At 49.5% G+C, this 26,294-nt stretch overlaps 1 protein-coding gene across 2 annotated transcripts in view; it reads left to right on the top strand.

Annotated features, from left to right (window-relative positions):
- Positions 1 to 23,740, top strand: part of Dhx37 (DEAH-box helicase 37) — a 35,287-nt gene extending 11,547 nt beyond the window's left edge. The window contains exons 3-27 of one of the 2 annotated variants that reach the window (XM_004668458.2): positions 1,389 to 1,501; positions 2,304 to 2,652; positions 3,028 to 3,176; positions 4,664 to 4,756; positions 5,609 to 5,705; positions 7,432 to 7,545; positions 8,910 to 9,011; positions 9,575 to 9,689; positions 10,217 to 10,312; positions 10,499 to 10,578; positions 11,944 to 12,088; positions 12,836 to 12,912; positions 13,150 to 13,382; positions 14,133 to 14,244; positions 15,881 to 15,987; positions 16,093 to 16,281; positions 18,991 to 19,115; positions 19,207 to 19,323; positions 20,149 to 20,321; positions 21,655 to 21,769; positions 21,879 to 22,016; positions 22,214 to 22,308; positions 22,394 to 22,467; positions 22,784 to 22,881; positions 23,000 to 23,740. In XM_004668458.2, the coding sequence (XP_004668515.2) occupies positions 1,389 to 1,501; positions 2,304 to 2,652; positions 3,028 to 3,176; positions 4,664 to 4,756; positions 5,609 to 5,705; positions 7,432 to 7,545; positions 8,910 to 9,011; positions 9,575 to 9,689; positions 10,217 to 10,312; positions 10,499 to 10,578; positions 11,944 to 12,088; positions 12,836 to 12,912; positions 13,150 to 13,382; positions 14,133 to 14,244; positions 15,881 to 15,987; positions 16,093 to 16,281; positions 18,991 to 19,115; positions 19,207 to 19,323; positions 20,149 to 20,321; positions 21,655 to 21,769; positions 21,879 to 22,016; positions 22,214 to 22,308; positions 22,394 to 22,467; positions 22,784 to 22,881; positions 23,000 to 23,085 (3,192 nt within the window). In that variant the 3' untranslated portion in view covers positions 23,086 to 23,740. Of the gene's footprint in view, positions 1 to 1,388; positions 1,502 to 2,300; positions 2,653 to 3,027; positions 3,177 to 4,663; positions 4,757 to 5,608; positions 5,706 to 7,431; positions 7,546 to 8,909; positions 9,012 to 9,574; positions 9,690 to 10,216; positions 10,313 to 10,498; positions 10,579 to 11,943; positions 12,089 to 12,835; positions 12,913 to 13,149; positions 13,383 to 14,132; positions 14,245 to 15,880; positions 15,988 to 16,092; positions 16,282 to 18,990; positions 19,116 to 19,206; positions 19,324 to 20,148; positions 20,322 to 21,654; positions 21,770 to 21,878; positions 22,017 to 22,213; positions 22,309 to 22,393; positions 22,468 to 22,783; positions 22,882 to 22,999 lie in introns of both variants that reach the window. The other variant, XM_045132681.1, reaches the window with a different exon arrangement.
- The last annotated feature ends 2,554 nt before the right edge of the window (positions 23,741 to 26,294 follow it).

Here is a 26,294-nt window from a genome sequence, read left to right as displayed (position 1 = left end):
CAGCTAATATTCAACTACCAGAAACAATGGGATCGTACACCTGGCTAAACACTCCCCCATCCTGTGGTAGCTGATGAAGAAACAAAGGCATTGCAGCCCACCGCTGAATAGCGGACCTCCCCCTCTTTTTTTCTTATTTTTTAAATTTTTATTAGCATTTTCCATGATTATAAAAAAAAATCCCATGTTAATTCCCCCCCCCACGACCCCCCTCTTTTGTATAAAAGAAGGGAGGAGATGTCGGGAGCCATAGAGCAAAAGCCTCTCCATTTTGCCTGGGCCTGCTCATAAGCTAACTCATTACTCAGAAAGCTGGTCCATCCAGCTTCCTATTAGGTACTTCTGGAACCGGTCAGCAGACTGCTTACAGAATCTTATCTTTTGCAAAAGGCCAGTTTATGGTCAGGATGTTAAGCCAGTGAGGCAAGATTAGATGAACACCTAATTACATCCCCTCTAGGTTTTCTGGCAAGTCCTTGCCCTGGCCACGTCCCCTTCCCCCTACAACTCCTTGCTCTGACCACGTCCCCTTCCCCCTACAACCATATATGAACCTACATGTAAGAATAAACTCTCAAGGCCTTGACAAACATCTAGCATGGTCTCCTTCTTGTGTCTGTTTGCCTTTTTTCATTCAGGTTAATTTTCCCCTCATTTCCTTGTTCGACTCCCCGCTGGCTGGGGTAGGGTAGCCTTGAAGTCACAGCAATCTTCTCACTTCTGCCTCCTGAGTGCTGGAATTAAAGGCACAAGCCACCATGCCTGGCTCTGTTTGTTCAGTTTATTTATTTTTGGTTTTTCAAGGCAGGGTCTCACTCTAGCTCAGACTGACCTGGAATTCATTATGTAGTCTTAGGGTGGCCTCGAACTCATGGTGATACTCCTACTTCTGCCTCTCAAGTGCTGGGATTAAAGGTGTGTGCCACCATTCCCAGTTCCTTGGTTTTTCTTTTTCCTTTATTTTTTAAAATTAACTGAAATATACATACTAAAGAGTATAGCATATAGCATGTGAGGGAAATGTTCTAGGCCCTACCATGTACACTGCACAACTCAGGTGGCTTGGTGACCCATGGTTGGAGCACCCACATGGCTGTCTGCCTCCTGAAGACAGCAGGCGGTCACAGAGGGCTGTGCCCTTTCCATCTGCTGGGCATCCCACAGCCAGTGTTCCTCTAGATATCACACAGTGCTGCACAGAGTGCTCCCATGACCCCACATTCTGTGAAGAAGATGGCGAGCACCTCAAGTTTGCAAGTCTGAGTGGGGGCAAAGGTGCACCTTCTAGTTTAGAGTCTGGTGTTGGTGAGCCCCAGGTCCCCCTTGGATCCTTGCCACCTCCTAAAGAGGGTCTGGCCCAGTGGGTGACACTCTCCTGCCTTTCCCAGCGCGCTGAGCTGCTGCAGAAACTAAGTTCAGTCCAGGTGTCGGAAGCAGAGATGCGTCTCTTCTACACCACAGCCAGGCTGGGCACAGGAGTCCGCATGTACCGCACCAAAGAGTGAGTGAGTGACTTTGCCTGGAGGGTTTGGTTCATTGGTCTCTGGGGGTGGAGGCTTATTCATGTGAATGTGTGCCAAATGTGCTACAGGGCACAGATCAGCCAGCTCTGCCCTGGTGATGTCTTTGAGACCTCAGTGACATCTCTGAGCACCTCTTTTAGTTATGGCTGTATAGTTCCTGCTTGAAGCACTTTCTCAGGTTTGGGGTGGACATTGTAAGCCCACTTCTTAGCTGAGTGTGGTGATGCATGCCTTTAGTCCTAGCATTTAGGAGGCAGAGGTAGGAGGATTATTGTGAGTTAGAGAACAGCCTGGGACTACAGAGTTAAGTTCCAGATTGTCCTGGGCCCTATCTCAAAAAACCTTGTTTCAACATGGCAGTCCACCCTAGGCCCACTCACACTTTCTCCACCACACATGGTACTCTGCCATCCATATATTGAGGCACATTGCACAGTCCTCGGTGGCCTTGGGGTGGAACAGTGCCCAGAAACACTCCTGCATTAAGAACAAGTGAGCAGTCCTCAGATAAGTACATGCACCTTAAACTGAAGAGAAAGCAGGGACAAGTGGACAGGGGGAAAGGAGTGGCATCTGGAGCAGTAGTCAGAGACCATTTCTCTAGTAGATGAGCAGACTTGAGTGACATGGACTATAGGAAGGGTATTTCAGGGAGTGGGAAGTCACTGCAGAAGCCCTGATGTAGATGGGGCTTGGCCTTAGTTCCTGTTCTATGGTGGGGGGGAGGGTTCGCCCTGAGTGCCCTCATATAACCTGGCCTGAAGTCTGCTGTTCCAGCAGGAAAGCCGGTGAGCTGGCAGCCCAAGGCCAGGAAAAGATCAGCAGCCTCAGTGGGGTGCACCGGAAGCGCCACCGACCCTCAGCAGAGGAGGAGTCCAAGTCCTCAGAGGATTCTGAGTTAGACCTTGAACCTGAAGAGGCCACAGACACTGACCAACCTGGAGCCAACACAGGCACAACCCCAGTGCATCTGCTGCCAGCTCTTCCTGGGGACAAGAGCCCCACAACCATCAGTCAGCCCCTTCCAGTCAAGACCCCTGTGCCTTTGCAGGGAGAAGCCTATGCCCCACCTCGACCACCGGCCAAACCCGCTGTTTTCATCCCTGTGAGCCGCACCCCTGAAATACAGGTTTGTCCGTCTGTGTTTATTAAGGATACAAGTTAGCAAGGCGAGAGCACAATGCCACACATCCTGGTGGGCAGGAGCTTTGTGTATTCGCCCTGGGACTTGTCTGTTTCTGCAAAAGGGGATGATAGCTATTCCACCTTTGGGGCTCTGGCAGGGACTGATGAGCCTCAGTAGTGTGGGGATGGGTGGAACAGGAGTCCCCTAGGCCCAGGCTCTCTGTTTGTTCCCTGCTGCAAAGACTCTAGTGCATTCAGCACACATTTACCAGTTCTTCGATGCTCTCTCTCCATGTGGCCTTGTGTAAGAGCCCACCATCCCTTGCCTGCCTGCCATTCTACAGCCCTCCCCCAGCAATGACTTCCTCTCTCCCACCAGGAAGAGCGGCTTAAGCTCCCTATCCTGTCTGAGGAGCAAGCCATCATGGAGGCAGTAGCTGAGCACCCTATCATCATCGTGTGTGGTGAGACTGGCAGTGGGAAAACCACACAGGTGCCCCAGTTTCTCTACGAAGCAGGCTATAGCAGGTGAGGCTGGGCCTGTGGTACTCTGGGGCTCCCTGGAGACAATGGACATTTGTCCTGACAGAATGGGCTTGGGGCTAGGGAAATGACTTCCTAGGTTGAGTGTTTGCAAGCATGAGGAACCAAGTTTGGATCCACATAAAAGCTAGAACACAGTGGCACATGTCTATAATCCCAGTACTGGGGAGGCAAGAGACAAGAGGATGCCTGGGGTTTGCTTGCAAGCTGGCTGAATTGGTGAGCTCCAGGCTCATTGAAAGACTGTATCTCAGGAATAAGATTGAGGGGGTTGGAGAGATGGCTCAGTGGTTAAGGTGCTTGCCTGCAAAACCTAAATGACTTGGGTTTGATTTCCTGGTACCCACATATAGTCAGATGCACAAAGTGGCATATGCATATGGAATTTGTTTGCAGTGACTACAGGCCCAAGCGTGCCCATTTCCTCCCCTCCTTCCTTCCTTCCCTTTCTCCCTCCCTCTCTCCCTCCCTGTGTCTTTTGGCATTGCAGTCAAGTGCCTTAACCTCTAAGCCAACTCTCTAGCCCTTAAAGAATTTTTGAGGTCACTGCAGTTCACTGCCAGGCAGGAGCCAGAGATGTGGGCCGTAGGAAAGGGGCACCTGTGTACAAACATTCTGGCTTAGTGAGCTTCTCTGCAGCCCTGAGATGGGTGGTCACCTGTGGTGAGAGAAGCTGCTCTGGCTGGGGTTGACCCAACCCCCCCCCACACACACACCCAGATGCCTGCTGCCCTAAAACCTCATGTCTCCATGAATGATTCCTGTTCATGCCTCTCCTGTGTCGGGCTGAATTCTCAGTGCTGGGGCAGTGAGCATGGGCTATAGGAGAATCTGGTACAAGGCAGAGCCATCTCTACTGGCTGTGTGACTGTTGAAACATCAGGTTCCCTGTCTGTAGAGAGCAGGGATAGTGGGGTCAGCCTGAGGTTTCATTTCTTTCTTTCTGACCTGGAATTCACTATGTAGTCTCAGAGTAGCTTTGAACTCACAGCAATCCTACTTCTGTCTCCCAAGTGCTGGGATTAAAGGCATGTGCCCCCATGACCAGCTAAGGTGTCTTTTTTTCTGTTTTGGAGGTGTGTGTGTGCATATACCATGTACAAATGTGGGTATGCTTTTTGGGGCTAAGAAACTGACTGTCCTATGTCATCTGGACTTGGCAATTCACACAGGCCCCTAGTTTGTTTGGGAATGCCATGCAGCCCAGACCTCCATAGCACATTCTCTACTCAGCTTTTCTCTTAAAATTGTCCCTCAGAGACATGTTTCACCTGTATCCCAAGGTTTGCTTGGTCCTTGGCCTTGCCCGTTGGCTACCTGAGCAACTGGTCTGTACTGACTTTGAGCCCTTTCTGGAGAGGCTGCATGGCACCCTTCCTCGTGCTGCAGTGAACTGTGAGGCAGAGCCATGGGTGGCTTCAGGACAGACAAGGTGAAGCTTCCCTGCTGATGTATTTGTACTTCCTCCCCAGTGAGGGCAGCATCATTGGAGTCACAGAGCCCCGCCGAGTGGCTGCCATGGCCATGTCCCAGCGAGTGGCCAAAGAGATGAATCTATCACAGCGGTAAGGCCCTGCTTCCTAGGGTGAGGGAATGGGAGATCCTGGACCTTGCTAGAAGGAGCTGGGACACTGCAGAGCATGGATTACCAGTCAGGACTGTCCTCTGCCTCACAGACCCAAGAAGGCTAGTTCACGGGAGACTTTTGGCCCCTGCATAGGGGCTTCAGAGCCAAGGTGAACCAACTGCTTTCCCTGCACTCACTAAGGGAGCAGAGTGAGCCCACCCATGTAGGAATTTGGGAGCTGGGTATGGTGGCACATGTCTTTAATCCCAGCACTCAGAAGGCAGTGATGGGACACTGAGTTCGAGGCCATCCTAAGACTACAGGTGAATTCAGGTCAGCCTGGGCTAGAGCGAGACCCTACCTCAAAAAACCACAGTAATTAATTAATTAATAAGGAGTTTGGAGACAGAGCAGGTGGTGGCCTCAGGAGTGGAGTTCATTTAAACCCAGGTTTCAAAATATAAAAGCTTCTTCCATGAGTTAGTCCACAAGACATGCTGTGAAAAGTTGTATTTTTCTTTGTGGTGCTAGAAGGAAACATAGGAAACTCTACCACCAAGTTCCCTGGCCCTGAGTTTCTAATTGAAGTTACCTGTGACCAGGTTGTCCTATCTCCCAGTAAGCTTCAGCCAGGCCCTGGCCAAGCTCTGTAACATTTCCTATTGTGCTTTTTGGTCTGCTGTGTCCCCCAACGAGTTCCCACCCTGTGTCCAGGAGGTATGGCTAGGAGAGGACAGGTTGCTGCTGGGGCCCCAGCTACACTGTCCCCGTTGGAGGGTTCATGTGGCTACAGCACTACCCACCACAGCTCTGAGGCCGTCACTTGCCTGAGATGAAGCTTGTCCCACAGGGTTGTCTCCTACCAGATCCGGTATGAAGGGAATGTGACCGAAGATACCAGGATCAAGTTTATGACAGACGGTGTGCTGCTTAAGGAAATCCAGAAGGTTGGTTGCTATTGTGTCTCAGAGAAAGGACAAGGAGGGTAGGAATTAATGTATTACCTTGTATCACTGTGCCTGCCACTGTGAGATCTTGGGCAAGTTACTTCTGAATCTGCACTGGTGTTTTTGCATAGAATCATTTTCCAGCATAAGTTGCAATGACAAGAGTTCAGTGATGATTATGAGCCAGATACATGTGAAAGAAAATGTCATCACCAGGCCTATTATACTGCATGGTAATATTTATTTATTTATTTAGGTTTTTTTTAAGGTAGGGTCTCACTGTAGCTCAGGCTGACCTAGAATTTACTGTGTGGTCTCAGGGTGGCCTTGAACTCATGGCGATCCTCCTACCTCTGCCTCCCAGGTGCTGGGATTAAAGGCATGCACCACCACACCCAGTCTAAAAATAATTTATTTGTGAGAAGGAGAGTGTGATCATGTTAGGGCCTCTTGCCACTGCAATGGAACTCCAGATGGATGCACCATTTTGTGCATCTGGGTTTATAAGAGTACTGTGGAATTGAACCCTGACTAACAGACTTTGCAAATAAACATAGAAAGAAGTCACAGTGTTCATGGCTCCAAGCAGCTGCTCTATAAATATACTCTCGAGTTTGTCCAGTCTCCACATGTGAACTTAACCCTTGGGGTGTGTGGCATACAAAGTGGTAGCCCAGTCAGTCTCCTCTTGGGGACTTCCGATCCAGTTGCATGCTGGGAAGGGGCAGCAGCATTGCATTGTGGGGGGGGGGTCCCCAGCAAGTTTCTAAGGAGTACTGAAGGAGCTTCTGTCTGCTTTTCTTCTGTGATCCCTCTAAAGGGAGGTCAGGATGCTCCCCTGCTTCCTCCCCAGTCACCTCCTTTGGCCTTCAGGAGCTTCTGAGGACTCTAAGGCTTGGTCATATGGGTGGCCCACATGTCCCCTGCCTGACTGGCATGTGCATTCCAGTTCCAGTGTTCCCATCATGTGCATCCCTGAGATTGCACTGGGATCTCGGCACTGAGAACCAGCTGCTCTTTCTCTACCATGTCCTGCTCCCTCCCCCCCCTTTTTGGAGACAGAGTGAGGATGGGCACACCAGGGCCTCCAGCCACTGCAGACGAATTCCATCTTTTGCAGCTGGCTTACATGGGATCTGAGAATTGAACTTGTGTCCTTAGGCTTTGCAGGCATATACCTTAACTGCTAAGCTGTCTCTCCAGCCCCTCTAGCATGTTCTTAGCTGGGCCTAAAACTTGGCCCTACATAGTTACAGGTGTTGACTGACCTTGAAACTTAGCTGGAGTCCCAGGTGATGGGTTTTATCTCCATTTGTAGATTAGGAAACAGGCACAGAAGTGAAAAATTTTTTTTAATTTTTTTTGGTTTATTTTTATTTATTTATTTGAGAGTGACAGACAGAGAAAGAGGCAGAGAGAGAGAGAGAGAGAGAGAGAGAGCGAGCGCGCGCGCGCGAACAGGTGCGCCAGGGCTTCCAGCCACTGTAGACAAATTCCAGATGCGTGCGCCCCCTTGTGCATCTGGCTAACATGGGTCCTGGGGAATCAAGCCTTGAACCGGGGTCCTTAGGCTTCACAGGCAAGCGCTTAACTGCTAAACCATCTCTCCAGCCCAGAAGTGAAATTTTTGCCCAGAGTTACAGATGTGTGCTCTCCAGTTGTTTGTGCAGCTGGTGGGGGCTCATTAGTGACTGGGTTTGAAGTGTCCTGCCCACCTCACCTCCAGGACTTCCTGCTGCTGAAGTACAGGGTAGTGATCATTGACGAAGCTCACGAGAGGAGCGTATACACAGACATCCTCCTCGGTCTCCTGTCCCGCATCGTGGCTCTCCGGGCGAAGGTAGTGTGGGAAAAGGGCAGGTTGGGTAAATGAAGGCCCAGTGTCAAAAGCTTGGAACCTTTGAGCCATGCTCTTCTGTCCCCTGGGCCACTGTTGGGCAGGGTTCCCAGGACATGGTAGGTCTAGGTATGCATCCTAGCCCAGCGCTAGGTTGAGTCTCTTGTGACCAGCCATATATGATCCTGCCCCACCATCTCCTCAACCTCAGGCTTCAGCCTCGGTGTCATCCAAAGAGGCTCAGGCAAAGAGTTGATTCTGCACAGGCTAAGGGGAGCCAACTGAAGGACCTTTGGCCCTGCAGAATGAGCAAGTCTGGCTGCTGCTCCCTCTATCCTCAGGTAGAATGGACATCAGAGCCTAGCTGCCTGGAGGGACTTTGAACAGACCTGTCTTTGCCCTCCCACATAGTAGAGAAAGATGGGTACCCTCAGGTGTCATGTGCCAGTCTCATTCAAAGACACCAGAACATGGACAGTGAATAGGAAAAGGTGGTCTAGCAGTTGATGGGCAGGGTGTTGGGCATTGAACTAAGACACTGTAAGCTGGCAGTGGGTGAGGAATGAGTAATGAGTTTCAGGGAGTGTCCTGAAGGCCTTCTGAAAAGGTAATGGGAGTAAAAGTGAGAGTACCAGTAGCAGAGTTACTAGCAGAGTCGAGGCCTAGTACAAAGACCCTGAGGCAGGCATCTGTGGTCTTGTTTGGTTTGATTTCAATAAGAGCCTTTATTCACATTCCTCACAACCAGCTCATTGAAAGTCTGTGACTCTGGCTTTTAGCACATTCTCACAGTTGTGCAGCCATTACAGTCAGTTTTAGGACATATGTTTGTGGGTTTGTTAGTTGTTTTTTTTTTTTTTTTTTTTGTATTTAGAGGTAGGGTCTCACTCTAGCCCAGGCTGACCTGGAATTCACTATGTAGTTCAGGCTGGCCTTGAACTCCCTGCAATCCTCCTGCCTCTGCCTCCCAAGTGCTGGGAATAAAGGCGTGCGTCAGCAATTTTAGGACATTTCTGTCACTTCAAAAAGTACCTGGACCCCATAGCTATCCTTTTTCCCTATCTGTAGGTGATCTGAATCTACTTTTTACCTCTGGGGCTTGGCTGCCCATTTTATGTACATGGAATCATGCCATGTTTTCACTTGGGTCCTTGGCAGGTCCTTCTGTGTCTGAACATAGGCTCTAGGGTTATTTCTACTTGATGTCTACAGTATACTGGTGTACAGCAGACTTGCATGTAGCCTTAAAGACAACCTGAGGTATACAATTGTTGGTCACATGTAACATGACAGTAGTTGAGGGGACTAGATGTCCACTGCCCATGGGCTCCATCCATGTCTGAAGGTCACCAGCCTATCCTTCACAGAGGCACCTGCCCCTCAAGCTGCTCATCATGTCTGCCACACTGCGGGTGGAGGACTTCACCCAGAACCAGCGGCTTTTCACCACCCCACCCCCAGTCATCAAGGTGAGACTCAAGGAGAACATCTGTGAGCTTCAGCCCAGCCCTGTCATCACACAGACTGGTGTTATTGAGTAAAGGGAAAGAATTTGGCCCACAGCTGTTGGAGGAATGCAGTCCCAGCCTGCAGACACTGTTAACCCAGAATTTGCAAGAGTAAAGACCACTGACCACAAATTATGGGCAAATTAAAGCAAGCTTTTAATTGTGCACAATAGAGCCAGTCTGTTGGCTGTCTTCCTAAAGCGGGGTGTAGAGAGCAGCCCCGAGTCAGCTTCTCAGGCTCTTTTTATAGGGCAAAACCATGGAAATCACAAGGTTTTCAGAGGCAAGCAAGTGTGGTGACAGAAAGAAGCAGACCAGCTGTTATAATTAAACTACTTCCCAGAACGTCATGAATACACAGTCCTGGGAACGGTAACCAGGGAACAGTTTGCAGCCCCAGCTCAGACATAAAAACTGAGAGAAACAGAAATTTCACTTAGTTATTTTGTCAAAATGTCTCTTGCTGTTAAAATGGAGCCAGGTTGGCTCTTTGGCACCCCTATGCTTTCATGGGTATGTTTCAGGTTGAATCCAGACAGTTTCCAGTGACTGTGCATTTTAATAAGCGGACCCCACTGGATGATTATAGTGGCGAGTGCTTCCGAAAGGTCTGCAAGATCCACCGGATGCTGCCTGCAGGTGAGTTCTGGTGGGGCCTGGTGTATGCTCACAGAATAATGACGCCCAGGGCACAGGCAGGCCCCAGGTGATAATCTACTCCTGTGTGTACAGCTATGTGTGGTCTCACTCATAGCCCTGGTACCCCTCATATTGAAGACAGCCCTGTAGAAGGCCCCCAGCTTTCTTTGGCCCTGCCCAGCCAAGAGGCAGGTGCTCCTCTGTCTCCCTGGGCTCGTGCTGCTCATGGCATGGGTGTTTGGAGCTTCACAGCATCTCTGGGAGGCCCAGGTTGGAGTGTGGCAGTGGCACCCTTAGAGCACAGTATCCTTTGTGGGTCTGAGCTCAGAACACATACTGTTTGATTGCACAGTCTCTGTAAAATGTCCATTATCACCTTCCTGGCCTAGCGTAACTGACCCCACCTGTTACCTGCTCCTGGTATCCAGTTGTCCCTTAAGCCCAACCTCTCAGCAGGCCTGGCAGGTGCACCTTACCAAGTTAAGTTTGCCCAGTGCCTGGTGGTAACTGACTGGTTTTTCCCACAGGTGGCATCCTGGTGTTCCTGACAGGGCAAGCTGAGGTGCATGCACTATGCCGCCGGCTCAGGAAGGCCTTCCCAGCTTATAGCTCCCGGCCACGAGGTAACCCCAGGATTCTACCCCATGCATTGGGATCTGTTGAATGACACCCATTAGCCCTCACCTCAATCTCCCACTGGAGAGCCTAGGCCTTTGCCTAAACCCCTCTTTTAAAATTTGTGGTCATTAACACATTGGCTTTGCTCTGGATGACCACGCTGGCCACAAGTATCTCCTTCATTTTTACAGAGAAGGAAGAGGAGGACTCAGCAGAAGCCATGAGGAAATTTAAGAAATCTCGGACAAGGGCCAGGAAGGCCCAGGCCATGGTATGTGGGGACTTGCAGGCCCACGTGGCTGCCATCCCTATGGGGCTGTTTATATTTATTTATTTATTTATTTATTTATTTATTTATTTATTTAATTTTCTGTTTATATTTAAATATAAATGGAATGAAATTAAAATCCAGTTTTTCTATCAGCATACTCCTCAGTGGTACCTGGTAGCCACATGGAGGTAATTCATAAGAAACTGATCCAGAGCTACAGAGATGGCTTAGCAGTTAAGCGCTTGCTTGTGAAGCCTAAGGACCCCAGTTCCAGCCTGTATTACCCAGGACCCACGTTAGCCAGATGCACAAGGGGCGCACACACCTGGAGTTTGTTTTCAGTGGCCTCTCTGTCTGTTGCTCTCAAATAAATAAATAAAAATAAACCAAAAATTTTTTAAAAATTTAAATTCTGTCCCCCACGAATTGTGGGATTCTGGAGGCTGTGAGGTGGGGGTGGGTTGTCATTTACAATGCAATTAAAGGAAACTTCCAGAAGGCCCTGGCCTGAGTAACTGAGTAAAGCCTGGGAGGTTCCTGGGAGCATAGGCAGAGCCCTAGGTGCTTGATGAATTGGGGAGATGTCCATAGCTGGGGGACAGGTGAGGTAGTCCCTAAGGCATGCTTGTGGCATGGATTCAGTATGTGGTGATCTCTACCCTCTCACAGCATGCCAGACAGTGTGCTCCGCTTAGTCCCTGCATACCTCATAGCAACCCTTTGGGGTGAGCCCTGTGATCATGCCATATATGTATATTTGGAGGGTTGTTGGGGGTCCCACACAAGCCAGAAAATGTGCTACACAAATTCCAAAAGATCTATAATGCTTTCATGCCTTTTATTTTTCCCTTAAGGTAGGGTCGCACTTCTAGCCCAGGTTGACGCAGAGTTAGGATTCACTAGTAGTCTCAGGGTGGCCTTGAACTCATGGTGATCCTCTTACCTCTGCCTCCTGAGTGCTGGGATTAAAGGTGTGTGCCACCATGCCCAGCTCATGCCTAATTTTATCATTAGCTTTTTACTTTGAGGGAAGGAGGGAGACTAGCCATGCCAGGACCTTCATCCTGCTGTAAATGAACTCCAGACCCTGTGCCTCCTTGCTTGCTTGCATCACTATGCTGTGGCTACGTAGTACCTGGAGATTTGAACATAGTTCTTAGGCTTCACAGGCAAGCCCCTTGGCCACTAAGCCATCTCTCTAGACCCTCATGCCTAATTTTTTTTAAGAGAGGAACAGGCAGAATAAGGTTCACTGACCCAGGCCATGGAACGGTGCCTGTGGTTTTGTTTTTTTTCCCTTTCTTTGCCTTGGCTTTGTTCACATCCAGTCTCTGCAGCCCATGTTGTTGTGTCCCCTCACCTTAGACGCTGCCCCAGATCAACCTGGACAACTACTCGGTGCTGCCAGCAGGTGAAGGCGACGAGGACCGGGAAGCAGAAATGGACGATGAAGAAGCAGCCTTAGGCTCTGACCTGGATCTGGACCTGGGAGATGATGCACTAGGGGGAGGTGTGGCCCAGCACCTTTGCTTTGCTTCCTTCCTTTAGTGTGGTTTTGATGGGCCCTGGGGATCACACAAAGAACCAGAGTCCTGTCCTGGGAGTAGGCCTTTCTGGTGGCCATCTCTGCTGGCCTCTGAGGCGAGGGTGTGGATTCACCCTGATTCTTGTTAGGTGCTGGTGGTGGGGTTGCCATCCCAGGCTTGCCTCTGCTGACCTTGGGCAATAGCCAACACGGTTTCCTGATTCACAGGGACCCTGTGACAGTGATAGGCCTAGCTTCTTGCTGTGGCCAGATTGGGCCAAGCATGGTGTCGTGCACCTGCAATCCCAGCTACTCAGAAGGCTGAGGCAAGAGACTGGCTTGAACCCAGGAGTTCAGGGTCAGCTTAGGCAACATAACAAGATGGTATCTTTGCTAAAGAGAAACTGGGTTCTTTGTCCAACAAGGACTTCCTCAGTGCAAGTGCAGTCTCCACTTTCCACATTTAAGGGACACTGAGCAGAGCCACCTGGGGACCAGTGCCAGCCTGCTGTCAGGAAGAGATGTAGCATGGCAGACATCATGGGCCTAATCTGGACAACTGTGACAGGAAGAGCCTTCAAGGGTGTCCCAGGCTTGGCCTGCTGTGATGCTATACCAATTGATTGCAGAGGCAGCAGCCTGGGACTGGGATGGATCCTCTCAGAGCAGGGTAGGGGTGCCAGACAGTGGCATTTGTCCAGCTAGAGTTCCAGTGGCCTGTGTTGTCTGTAGGTGAGCAACTGGATGCTTCCCTGCCCCTGCACGTTCTCCCTCTCTACTCTTTGCTGGCCCCAGAGAAGCAAGCACAGGTACGGGGCTAGGTGTGGGTGGGTGTTTGGTTAGGAGCATGGGCAAGGCTGCCCACCACATCTGTAAGATACCTCTTCAGGGTGTTGAAATAGGGTTCCAAAATGTCCCAGAAAATAGAAACTGCTTCTCGTGTGGAGCTTGGTTATCAGCAGGAAACACTGCCCAGCTGAGCAGTCAGTTGACTCTTAGCTATTCCTGACCCATGATTCTGGTCTTCCTGCCCACCCTCATCCCAGGTGTTCAAATCTCCCCCAGAGGGGACAAGACTATGTGTTGTGGCTACCAATGTGGCCGAGACGTCCCTCACCATCCCTGGCATCAAGTACGTGGTGGACTGTGGGAAGGTCAAGAAGCGCTACTATGACCGTGTCACGGGCGTGTCCTCTTTCCGTATCACCTGGGTCTCCCAGGCATCGGCTGACCAACGGGCAGGTCGTGCAGGCCGGACGGAGCCAGGCCACTGCTACAGGTGAGCCTCCCGATTTAGTGCAGTGGGCATGGAGGCACAGTGGCTGTTCCTGCTTCTGTGCAGTAGGTCTGATGTGAATGAATTAGCAAATCTCTTAATTAATGTTTTCAGGAATTTCAGTAGATTCTGCTTAGGTGCCAAGGGTCTGTCTAGAAATCACAAAACATCCCTCCCCCACAATCTCAAAAGAAAGCAGTCTGTTGACTTACAACCCCAGGGGAGCCTTCTTCCTCCACCGTTCCTGCTAGATTTAAAAAAAAAAAAAAAAAAAAAACCTCCAAAAAGCTATCATTGCACTTCATGTTTACAGTCTCATGACTGTTTTCATGTTCCCATCTTTGCATATCCTCTTGGTGGCCCAATCACTGTCCACAATGTGTGGCCTTATATCTTGTCACCTATTCATTGGTTGGCCAGACATTTGAGTTGTTGGGTCTTTGTGAAGGGGCCCACTGGGGACATTCACAGATAAGTATTGGTTTGAGAATGTTCATGTTGATTATGGAATACAACAAGGAGATCTTGTGATCCTATGGTAGCTCTAGGCTTAAGTGACAAACCAGCCACCAACAGTTCACATAACACCATTGTCCTTGTCTCACACTGGTTATTAGGAGTTGTGTATCCTGCTGCTGCAGTAAGTAGGAAATTCCTTGGCTTTGGATTTGCTTTGCCTTGGGGTGAATGCCCTTGACCTTTTTCATCCACTGACTGACCATCCCTGTGGTTTTCTTCTGGTGCTGCTCTTAGGTTGTATTCCTCCGCGGTTTTCGGGGACTTTGAGCAGTTTCCTCCTCCAGAGATCACTCGGCGACCAGTGGAAGACTTAATCCTGCAGATGAAAGCTCTTAACATTGAGAAAGTAAGTCTAGGCAGCTCTAAGTCTCCCTTCTGCATTCCCAGTTGATCCTAGACTGGCCCAGCATCAGCAGGTGTCCTGAGCCACCAGTCTTATGTGATTACAGTTTCCCTAGTATTGCATCCCTGCAAGGGACAGAGGCTCCTGGACAGCAAGGCCCCATGCTGCTTCTGAGCCCTCTGATTCTAGGCAGCAGCCCTCACTGACATGGTACTCTGGTGATGAGGGGGAGGTCCTACCCATGCTGCTTGTTGCAGTCAGGTTCACGTTGCTGGGAGAAATAACCCAACCAAGAGCAGCTTGTGGTGAAAAAAAGTTTATTTTGGTTTACAGGCTCGAGGGGGAAGCTCCATGATGGCAGGGAAAACGATGACATGAGCAAAGGGTGGACATCACCTCCTGGCCCACATAAGGTGGACAGTAGCAACAGGACAGTATGCCAAGCACTGGCACGGGGACACTGGCTATAATAACCATAAGCCCACCCCCAGCAGTACACTGACTCCAAGAGGTGTTAATTTCCAATTGCTATCAGCTGGGGAGAATAGCATTCAGAATACTTAAGTTTATGGGGGACACCTGAATCAAACCACCACACTGGTAGATTCCTCGATTTAAAGATTGGGAAACTGTGACATGGAAGTGAAGGTCTTTGCTCAGTAACACATATGATAAGTGAAAGAGCCCAGATTTTTGCTACCTTTTAAAACTCCATCCTGGGTTTGGGAGTGTAGTTCAAGAGAACTCTTGTCTAGTGTGCATAAGGCTCTGGTTCCAAGCCTAGCACTGCATAAGAAAAATTACAAATTGAGTATATAAGTTTGGCTGTGTACAATGGCGCCTTTTTTTTTTTGGGTGAGGCAAGGTCTCACTGTAGTTCAGGCTGACCTGAATTCACTGTATAGTCTCAGGGTGGCCTTGAACTCATGGTGATCCACCTACCTCTGCCTCCTGAATGCTGGGATTAAAGGTGTGTGCCACCACACGTGGCTTGAATTTTTTATTTTTATTTATTTATTGGTTTTTTGAGATAAGGTCTCACTCTAGCCCAGGCTGACGTGGAATTCACTAGGTAGTCTCAGGGTGGCTTCAAACTCACAACAATCCTCCTATTTCTACCTCTAGAGTGCTGGGATTAAAGGCATGCACTACCATGCCTGGCCCTTATTTATTTGAAAGAGCAAGAGAGGGAAAGAGGCAAACGCACACAGGGGGAGAGAGAGGTAGGATCTCACTCTAGCTCAGGCTGACCTGGAATTCCCTATGTAATCTCAGGGTACTTTGAAAGCACAGTGATCCTCCTACCTCTGCCTCCCAAGTGCTGTGATTAAAGGTGTGCATCACCACACCCAGCTCCTCTATCTCTTTTTATATTTTGTTTTTTTCAAGGTAGGATCTCACTCTAGCCCAGGCTGGCCTCAAATAAATAGGTGTGACTTTGAGGTTACCCTAGCACATGGACCTGGAGAGTTTTGGGGTGCTCTCTGCAGGCCCATCCTATGTCCCAGTAGCTATTAGCTGTGCTCAGACAAGCTGGGGGTGACTCTGGAGGCAGGGATCAGCACCTGCTATGGCCAGTGTGCGGCTGCCAGGCTTGCTTCTCACAGTCAGTATTTTTCCCTCATCTTCCTCTGCCCAGGTCATCAACTTCCCCTTCCCTACACCTCCCTCTGTGGAGGCTCTGGTTGCTGCTGAGGAGCTACTGATTGCTCTGGGAGCCCTGCAGGCACCCCGGAAAGAGGAAAGGTAAGATGTGGTCGGCCTGAGAGTGCACGGGGCCTCTTGAGTGCTGGCTGCAGGGCCTCCTTCCTCCAGCTGTCAGCACTCACCTAGCCACATCCCTGTCCTTAGGGTGAAGCAGCTGCAGCAGTCTCGACTGAGCTGCCCCATCACTGCACTGGGTCGGACCATGGCCACCTTCCCCGTGGCACCACGCTATGCCAAGATGTTGGCACTAAGTAGACAGCATGGCTGCCTGCCCTACACCATCGCCATTGTAGCTGCCATGACTGTCCGGGAGCTGTTTGAGGAGCTGGACAGGTAGGTGGGTGGGTGACGCCTTGTCCCCTTGCAGCCCTTCATGCTCTGATCTTGACTGTGGCCTGGGGAGGCCCTTAATGATCAGAGGAGTCACTGATGGCAGAAAAGGGTTGCAGCACAGACCAGGGCTGAGCATGGTTCAGGGTAAAACACTCTAGCACTAGACATGAGGTACCATCAAATATATGAAAGAGACTAAAATAGGGATGCAGGGCCATCACACAAAGGTGAGTGAAAGTTTCCACAAGGGTAAGAATATGTCAGCTTATTGTTATTTAACCAGAAATTATATTAGTTATAGTGGTAATTGCATGCTGCCAACTTTTTAAAATAGATTTTATTTATTTATTTGACAGAGACAGAGGGGGAGAGAGAGAATGGGCATGCCAGGGCCTCTAGCCACTTCAAACAAACTCCAGATGTGTGTGTCCCCTTGTGCATTTGGCTAATGTGGGTCCTGGGGACTCGAACCTGGGTCCTTTGGCTTTGCAGGCAAATGCTTTAACTGCTAAGCCATCCCTCCAACCCTTGTCCTTTTTCTTTTTCTTTTTCTTTTTTTTTTTTCGAGGTAGGGTCTCACTCTAGCCCAGGTTGACCTGGAATTCACTATGGAGTCTTAGGGTGGCCTTGAATTCATGGCAGTCCTCCTACCTCTGCCTCCCGAGTGCTGGGATTAAAGGTGTGCGCCACCACACCCAGCCTGTCATTTTTCTTTAAAGATATTTTATTTACTTGAGAGAGAGAGAAAGAGACGATAGAGATTGGGTGCACCAGTGTGTTTAGCCACTGCAAACAAACTCCAGATGCATGTGCCACCTCATGCATCTGGCTTATGGGTACTGAGGAATCAAACCTAGGTCCTTAGGCTTTGCAGGTTTTTCAGTGTAGGCTCTCACTAGCCCCAGGCTGACCTGGAATTCACTATGTAGTCTCAGGGTGGTGTCAGACTCTCTGTGATCCTGCTGCTTATGCCTCCCAAATGCTGGGATTAAAGGCATGCACTACCACATCTGGCTAGCTCTAACATTCTTTTCACCACTTCTTTTGCAATGGACCCTGGGCCTTCGAAGGTGTGATAGAGATGTTCTAGTGTTGAGCACTCCTCTGTCACTTCCTCTCAGCACCTTAGTGCCTTCTGAATCACCAAGTTCACTACCATCTGAAAACAGAAGCTTCTCTAACCAAAAGTGAGAGTAGCATTAGTATATGGGTATGAACATTAAGAGAAGTGCTTATTGGCCAGTTTGAGCATACATACATGTAGCCAGACACCAGCACGTCCCTAGGGCTCATGACTACCCCTGTTGTGGGTTTTCACTGGCAGGCATGTATTCCCTCCTGTGGTGTGTGTGCCTCCAGGGCAAGTAGAAAGTGGTTGGTTTCTCCTATAACAGTCATGTCATTATTGCACTTGTTGGTGATTTCTCTCTCCCCCATTGACCTGCATGCAGTGTGGCTTTTTCCAGCTTCTGTTAGCTGGTCTACATGGAGAAAGTTTTCAGCTTAGCTCCAGCAGGATTTTTCAGAGACCTTGCAACCCAAGTATGTGTAGTCTTCAGGAATATGGGTAATTTTCTTTAATAAGCTCTTTCCTTTTTTTTTTTCCTCACTATGATTCTGGGAGTGGAACACAGGGCCTCACACATCTAGGCATTGCTCTAGTTCAGCTATTGTAGTTTTGAGGGTGGCGTGGGTTTTTTTTTTAAATTATTTATTTGTTTATTTGAGAGTGACAGACACAGAGAGAAGGACAGATAGAGGGAGAGAGAGAGAATGGGTGCGCCAGGGCTTCCAGCCTCTGCAAATGAACTCCAGACGCGTGCGCCCCCTTGTGCATCTGGCTAACGTGGGACCTGGGGAACCGAGCCTCGAACCGGGGTCCTTAGGCTTCACAGGCAAGCGTTTAACCACTAAGCCATCTCTCCAGCCCTGTATTTTTTTATTTGGGTTGTGCAGATTGCTTCTTTTTAGAAAGGAACTCATTATATAACCCACTTTGGTCTCAAGCTCTCAATCTTCCTGCCCATCTTCCAAATGCTAGGATTACAGGTGAGGGCCACCATACCTGGCCTTAGGCTTTTGTTTCTATTTAAAAGTAGTTCAGGGGCTGGAGAAATGGCTTAGCAGTTAATGCACTTGCCTACAAAGCCAAAGAACCCAGGTTTGATTTCCCAGAACCCATGTAGGCTGGATGCACAAGGTGGCCCATGTGTCTGGAGTTCATTTGCAGTGGCTAGAGGCTCTGGCATGTGCCCATTCACCCCCCCCCCCCCAGCACTTAGTCTCTCAAATAAATATAAATAAAACATGGCCTAGAGAGATGGCTTAATGGTTAAGGCGCTTGCCTGCAAAACCAAAAGACCTAGGTTTGATTCCCCAGGACCTATGTAAGCCAGACGTACAAGGTGGTACATAAGTCTGGAGTATGTTTACAGTGGAATATTTAAAAGCAGTTCAATAAAGCCAGGCATAGTCGTTGCTGAAGTACAAGGATTGCTGTGAGTTTGAGGCCAGCCTGGAGCTACAGAGATTTCCAGGTCAACCTGGGATAGAGTGAGACCCTGCGTCAAAGAAACCTAAATGAACAGACAAACAAATGAAAGCAGTGCTGAAGCTCAGCAGGTAGTGTGTATAACATGCACAGAGCCCTGGGGAGGAGGAAGCTAGTAGGATCAGGAATACGGGCCAGGTTCATGTATGTGTTTGCAGACCCGCTGCCAGTGAAGAGGAGCTCAACATTCTGAAGGGCCGGCGTGCCCGTGTGGCCCAGATGAAGAGGACCTGGGCAGGCCAGGGGGCCTCTCTGAAGCTGGGGGACCTCATGGTACTGCTAGGTTAGTGCACATTGGTGGGAAAGGAAAAGGGACCGTTGTGTCCACTAGAGTTGGGTGGGGCAGGTTAAGTGAAAACACTTCTGTCCCATAGGTGCCGTAGGAGCTTGTGAGTATGCTGGTTGCTCCCCTCAATTCTGCCAGGCCAATGGACTGCGCTACAAGGCCATGCTAGAGATCCGGCGTCTGCGGGGCCAACTGACCACTGCAGGTACAGCCCTGGGCATTATCTGCCTCTGACCCCAGCTCTCCCTGTGTTTGAAGTTGGTGTTGTGGAGATTCCATACCTGCTGGTCCCTTGCCTTCTAAGTCAGCACCTGGTGCCCACACACTCCCTGAGAAAGCTTTTCCTGAAGCCATCTGCCCTCTGTCCACACCCCTCTCTCTAGTCCTTTTCCCCTGCTACAGCCTGGACCTCTCTTCCCACATATCCCTGGAACCCAACCCTACATAAGCAGGAGTCATACCTCAGCCTATACATTAGTACCCAGAGATTCAAGAGAAGTGTCCCCTAGCTGATGACACACTCAAGGCAGACACGGAGTGGCTTCTGACAGCTGCATCCCTTTCTAGGGCTAATGGGGTACTCATGTTTGAATCAGGCACCTCCAGGGTGCCTTGCTAGGATTGATGGCTATTCCCATCCTCTACCACCCCTAGGAGTAGGTAGCAGCATGCTGCCTGGTGTCACCCTTAGCCAGTCTGTTTCCTGGGTACATTGGCCTTGAGTTATGTGCTAGCCTCCCACTGTTACTTATGTGGGTGGCCTTATGGAACCATGGTTCTCCCTGGGCTGAAGGGATGGATGTGGCCAAGGGGCCTGTGGCTGTTTTGCCACTTGAGAGTTTGGAGTGGCTGTGCTTTACAAAGGTCTTACCCAGAGAACAGGGCCTAGGCTAAGCTGCTGCCATTCTGTGTACTCGAGACTTTGTCTCAGTGGGGTGGGGAGCAGGGTCCGAAATGAATTGTATCTTTGGGTTTGTAGCAACCCACCACAGAACCACCACCACCATCTTTATTCTCTCCCTCTTCCCAGTCAATGCTGTGTGCCCTGAGGCTGGACTCTTTGTGGATCCCAAGATGGAGCCACCCACAGAGAACCAGGTGACCTACCTGAGGCAGATCATGGTGGCCGGCCTGGGTGACCATCTGGCCCGCAGGATACAGAGTGAGGAACTGCTGGATAACAAGTGGAGGAATGCCTACAAGGTGAGACCAGCCCTTGACAACAGGTGTCACAGACTCCGGAAAAATGTCCACAAGTGAGCATTCTCCACTGTGGGGATTAGGAGCTCAGCCCCAGCTTTTGCTTTTTTTTTTTTTTTTTTTTTTTTTTTTTTTTTTTTTTTTTTTTTGCTTTTTCAAGGTAGGGTTTTACTCTAGCTCAAGCTGACCTGGAATTTACTATGTAATCTCGGGGTTGCCTTGAACTCATGGTGATCCTTCTAGCTCTACCTCCCAAGTGCTGGGACTAAAGGCATGTGCCACCACGCCCAGTCCAGCTTTTTTTTTTTTTTTTAGTGCTTTATTGAGGTCCTCTACTACATAAAATGAGCCCGCTGGAAAATGTATGTGCTTAAGATTTTAGCATGTTTTGAGCTAGTCAGCACACTCAATTTCCTGCCATTTTTTCCACCCAAAAAGAAAGCTATGCCCATTGGACCTTCCCACTCCCCTTCCTCTCCCTCCCTCTTCATGGGCTGGTGTCTATCTGGATTTGTAGCAGACATTTCAGCCAGGTTGAGCCCCATAGTGTCCAGCATGGTGTGGCTGCCTCCTTTCTCAGCGTGTTTCTGAGGTCCATTCATGCTGGGCCTTTACTCGTCTACTTTTTTTTTTTTAGTTTTTTAGTTTTTGTTTTTTTTTTTTAATTTTATTTATTTATTTATTTATTTGAGAGCGACAGACACAGAGAGAAAGACAGATAGAGGGAGAGAGAAAGAATGGGCGCGCCAGGGCTTCCAGCCTCTGCAAAGAACTCCAGATGCGTGCGCCCCCTTGTGCATCTGGCTAACGTGGGACCTGGGGAACCGAGCCTCGAACCGGGGTCCTTAGCTTCACAGGCAAGCGCTTAACCGCTAAGCCATCTCTCCAGCCCTACTCGTCTACTTTTGAAACAGGCTGGCATAGAATTTACTGTCGTCTTGTCTCGGCGTCCCCAGTGCTAGGTTACAGCCTGTACCACCACACTGAGCTTGTCAAGCTCTCAGTGGTTGGGGAGCAGTGCGCCACAGGGTAGGCCCTGGTCACTAGCTTTTGTGCTTTTTGTGTTGTTTTGGTTTTTGTTTGTTTGTTTCCAGGTAGAGTCTCACTGAAGCTCAGGCTGACCTGGAATTCACTATGTAGTCTCAGGGCAGCCTGGAACTCATGGCAATCCTCCTACCTCTGCCTACCAAGTGCTGGGATTAAAGTCATGTGCCACCACGCCTGGCGCTTTTGTGCTTTTTGGCCAAGGGCAGATGATTGGATCTTGAAGCTTGAACTTAAAGGCACCAAGAGCCTAGGTTTGTCCCCAGCCCTAACCATCCTTTTCTCTCTGCAGACCCCTCTCCTAGATGACCCGGTCTTCATCCACCCCAGCTCCGTACTCTTTAGAGAGCTGCCTGAGTTTGTGGTCTACCAGGAAATTGTGGAGACTTCAAAAATGTACATGAAAGGTAACATGCCATGGCTACATCCTGCCCCATTGTGACACTGATTTGTTGCATGTGGGGATGCTGTTTGTCCTGGAGGGACATGGAGTAACCCTGCCCTCTGCCACCCCAGGCGTCTCCACCGTGGAGGTTCAGTGGATCCCAGCACTATTACCCTCCTATTGCCAATTTGGTGTGCCCCTGGAGGAACCAGCCCCCATCTACTGCCCTGAGACAGGGCGTGTACAGTGCCACCGCACCAGCATTTTCTGTGAGTCATGGCACCTTCCTACATGCCTAGCCCCCTGCATCCCTGTTTTGGACACTTTGGGCCATGCCCTGCCTTGGCACATATCTAAGGGTGTCGCCCCAGTCCACCTATTCCTTTGATGAACAGGACATAGGGTCACTAGGAGCTCGGGAGGCAGCCATATAAGGGTTCCCTGATCACCACCCCCTGTCACCCAGATCGTGTTGGCTGGCCACTCCCTGCCATACAGGTGGATTTTCCAGAGGGCATTGACCGCTACAGGCACTTTGCCTGCTTTCTGCTGGAAGGGAAGGTAGGCACTACAGCCTCCCTAAGCCCATTTGTGTGTGCCATGGTGTGTGAAGGCCCCACTGAGCCCCTCCTTGGTCTCTCCCTAGGTTTTCTGCAAACTGGCTTCATACAAGAACTGCCTGCTCTCTAGCCCTAGCACCATGTTGAAGACTTGGGCCAGGTACAGCCTGTGGGGGTCTGGCCACAGCAGACTTTGTCATGATGCTGTGGTCCAGCAGTGGACATCAGGGTGTTGAGTGAGCCTTGGCCTGTTCTCTATCCCCTGATTACAAGGGCCCCACACTAGTCCATTGTACTCCTTGTTGCTAATCTCCTATACCCCAAGTGTCACTAGTGAACCCCTGCAGGTCTTCCAGGTGTGGACAGGAGGTTTTCTACTGTTGAGCACATAACCTACTCACCATCCATTGCCCATCTTCCTGGGTTCAGATCCCTCCTGGGTTCTGCAAGTTTCCCACAGTTGACCCCTCTCATAGGCTACAGCCCAGGACTGAGAGCCTGCTACGAGCCCTGGTGGCAGAGAAGGCTGACTGCCGCGATGCCTTGCTGATGGCTTGGGAAAAAAATCCCAAATGTGAGTGTGGCCCGGGGGGTGGCTTGGCAGGAGGACTTGACCATACAGTGGCTAGTCCTTCCCAGCCAGACAGATCCCAGGGCTGGTCATCTGATACTGGCTTCCCCTTGCCTTACAGACCTACTGGCTGAGTACTGCGAATGGCTACCCCAGGCCATGTATGCCAATATTGAGAAGACCTGGCCTCCTACCACTGGCTGCTGACCAGATGGCTAGCTACAGATTCACCTGGTCCCCTGGCCTGGCTCTTCACATGGCCTGATTCCGAGCCAAGCTCACCACTCACAGTCCAGGAGTGCCTTCTCTATAACTATTTATTACAGGATACATGTGGTTTATCTCCCACATTCCTCCTTGTCTTAAATTTGCTCTGAGGGCTACGTTAGCCACAGGGCCACTTGTACATGGAGGCAAGCTCTTCCACAGTGTGTGCAGCCCTCCCTCTGAGCTGTACCAGCAGCTGTGCGCTAAAGACCTCTCCCAACCTCATGGGCTTTCTCCTGGACTTTGGACCTTCTATTTAATATGGCCTCAGAGTAGGCATCTCATCTTCAAATGCCAGCTCATAGGCAGCCAGAAGGTGAGCATCCTATGTGGCTTTGCTCTGAGGGCTGGCCAAGCACCAGTCACGACACAGAACTCTTTAGTCAGTCAGGAATAGGGGCACCAACACATTTCTTAAGTCCTCTTCTGCTGGGGCAGAGGTAAGAAAGAGAAAAGTCCGAGGCAGCGCAGTTAGAAGCCCAGACCTGCCTGCACAGTGAGGAATGACATCTCCCCGGAGCCACTCTGGTTAGGATGGAGCCTAGTTCAAGTCTCAACAAATAAGTGTTTTGTTGGAGTAAATAACACAACAGACCATTCCATTTTCACCTGTTCATTCAGCATTGTTGAGCATTTGCATGGTGCTGAGCACCCACCATCTTCAGTTCCTGTCATCCCAAATGAACTACCGTCCCTTGGCAAAAGCTAGCCTATTTCTATCTGCAAATGTACCTGTTGTACATATGTCAAGCAAATAGAACATTACGGTACAGTAGATTGGCCTTTCCTGTCCAGTGCCTTTCACTGAGCATCACGTGCACAGGGCTCACTCACGCCGCAGCAGATGTCAGTGCCGAGTTGTATTCCATCAGGTTATGTGGCACATCTGTCCTGCTGCTGCACTGAGTTGTTTCCGCCTTTGTGTGACTGTAAATAGTGCTGCTTGTGGTGCCCTTGTTATCTAGGGCACCTGTCTGTCTGAGCTGTGAGAGTTCTATAATGCGTTGCCAGCATTTTCTCCCAATGAGTACTCGTCTTCAGTCTCTTGATGTCCTTCAAGCACACACACATTGCATTTCTCGTGGCAGTGCCTCTGCATCCTGGGCAGGTACTCAGCCACTGACACCCACCATACATCCCTCTCCCCTCCCTCCTCCCCCCGCCGAGGTAGGGTCTAGCTCTAGCACAGACTGACCTGGAATTCACTAGGTAGTCTCAGAGTGGCCTTGAACTCATGGTGATCCTCCTGCCTCTGCCTCCCAAGTGCTGGGATTAAAGGTGTGCACCACCACAGGGGCACTGTTATTTTTTATTTTTTATGTAAGCAGAGAGAGTATAGAGATACAGAGAGAATGGGTGTGCCAGGACCTCCAGCCTCTGAACTCTAGGTGCATGCTCCACTTTGTACATTGGGCTTATGTGGGTTCTGGGGGATCAAACCTAGGGTCCTTAGGCTTTGTAGGTAAGTGCTTAACTACTGAGCCATCTCCCCAGCAACCCACACACTTGATGGCCTTACAGGGTTAATCTATCACCAGAGGAACTCTCTAAGCCATTGCTCTCTCTCCTTCTACCTTCCCTCCATCTCTCCACATCCTTCATGCAGTTAAGCTGAACCACCCTGCCCTGCCTGACAGCTGCAGAATGTTCAGCACTTTACTAAAGTTTTGCCCAATCCCCAGTGATGAGTGCCCTCTGATGCTGTTGTGAGTTGAGCTGGGTTGAGTGTCCACTTGTGTACAGTCACACCATGAGTGTCCACAAGGCATGATACTTGTTTGTTGAGGACACCTGCATGGTATTCATTGAAAGACAATCAGATTATGCTTCATAGACACTGAAAACCCCTGTGGACAACCAGGCACGATGGTGTACACCTTTAATGTTAATGGCAATAAACATGGTTGAGCAAGTATCTCTAAGATAATGAGATGAGTACTTAGGATATATGCCTAGCAGTGCTATAGTTGGGTCATATGATAGGTCTATTTTTAGCTGTCTTAGGAACCTCCACACTGATTTCCACAATGGCTTGACCAGATTGCATTCCCACCAACAGCGTAGGAGGGTTCCTCTTTTTCCACATTCTTGCCAGCATTTATGGTCATTTATTTTCATGATGGTAGCCAATCTGACAGGAGTGAAATGGAATCTCAATGTAGTTTAAATTTGCATTTCCCTGATGACTGGGGATGTAGAATATTTTTTAGATGCTTATGTGCCATCTGTATTTCTTCTTTTGAGAACTCTCTTATTTAGTTCCATAGCCCTTTTAAAAAATTTATTTATTTATTTATTTGAGAGTGACAGACAACAGAGAGAAAGACAGATAGAGGGAGAGAGAATGGGAGCGCCAGGGCTTCCATCCTCTGCAAACGAACTCCAGATGCGTGTGCCCCCTTGTGCATCTGGCCAACGTGGGACCTGGGGAACCGAGCCTCGAACCAGGGTCCTTAGGCTTCACAGGCAAGCGCTTAACCGCAAAGCCATCTCTCCAGCCCCATAGCCCATTTTTTAATTGGGTTGTTTGATTTCTTATTTAATTTTTTGAGTTCTTTGTATATCCTAGATATTAATCCTCTATCAGATGTATAGCTGGCAAAGATATTTTTCCCATTCTGTAGGTTACCTCTTTGCTTTATTCACATTGTCCTTGGCCGTACAAAATCTTTATAATTTCATGAGGTCCCAGTGATTAATCTGTGGCTTTATTGCCTGAGCAGTTGGGGTTATATTCAGAAAGTCTTTGCCAAGACCAATATGTTGAAGGGTTTCCCTTACTTTTTCCTCTAACAGTTTCAAGAGTTTCAGGTCTGATGTTAAGGTCTTGAATCCATTAACACTTAATTCTTGTGCATGGAGAGAGAGAAGAATCTATTTTCATCCTTCTACAGATACATATCCAGTTTTCCCAGCACCATTTGATGAAGAGGCTGTTTTTTCTCCAATGAGTATTTTTCACATTTTTGTCAAATGTCAGAAGACTGAGGCTACCCTGGCTTACATCTGGGTCCTTCATCCTGTTCCCTTTGGGATTTAACTTGACAATCACCAGTGTGTGTATATATGGCCATTCACTGGTGTGTGGTGTATATATGGCCATGCTAAGATGCCTAATCTCAACTCCCATGAGCGGCATACACCATGCT

The sequence above is a fragment of the Jaculus jaculus genome, chromosome 13, assembly GCF_020740685.1.
Source record: "Jaculus jaculus isolate mJacJac1 chromosome 13, mJacJac1.mat.Y.cur, whole genome shotgun sequence".
NCBI lineage: Eukaryota > Metazoa > Chordata > Mammalia > Rodentia > Dipodidae > Jaculus > Jaculus jaculus.
This window is presented reverse-complemented; position numbering and strand designations above follow the sequence as displayed.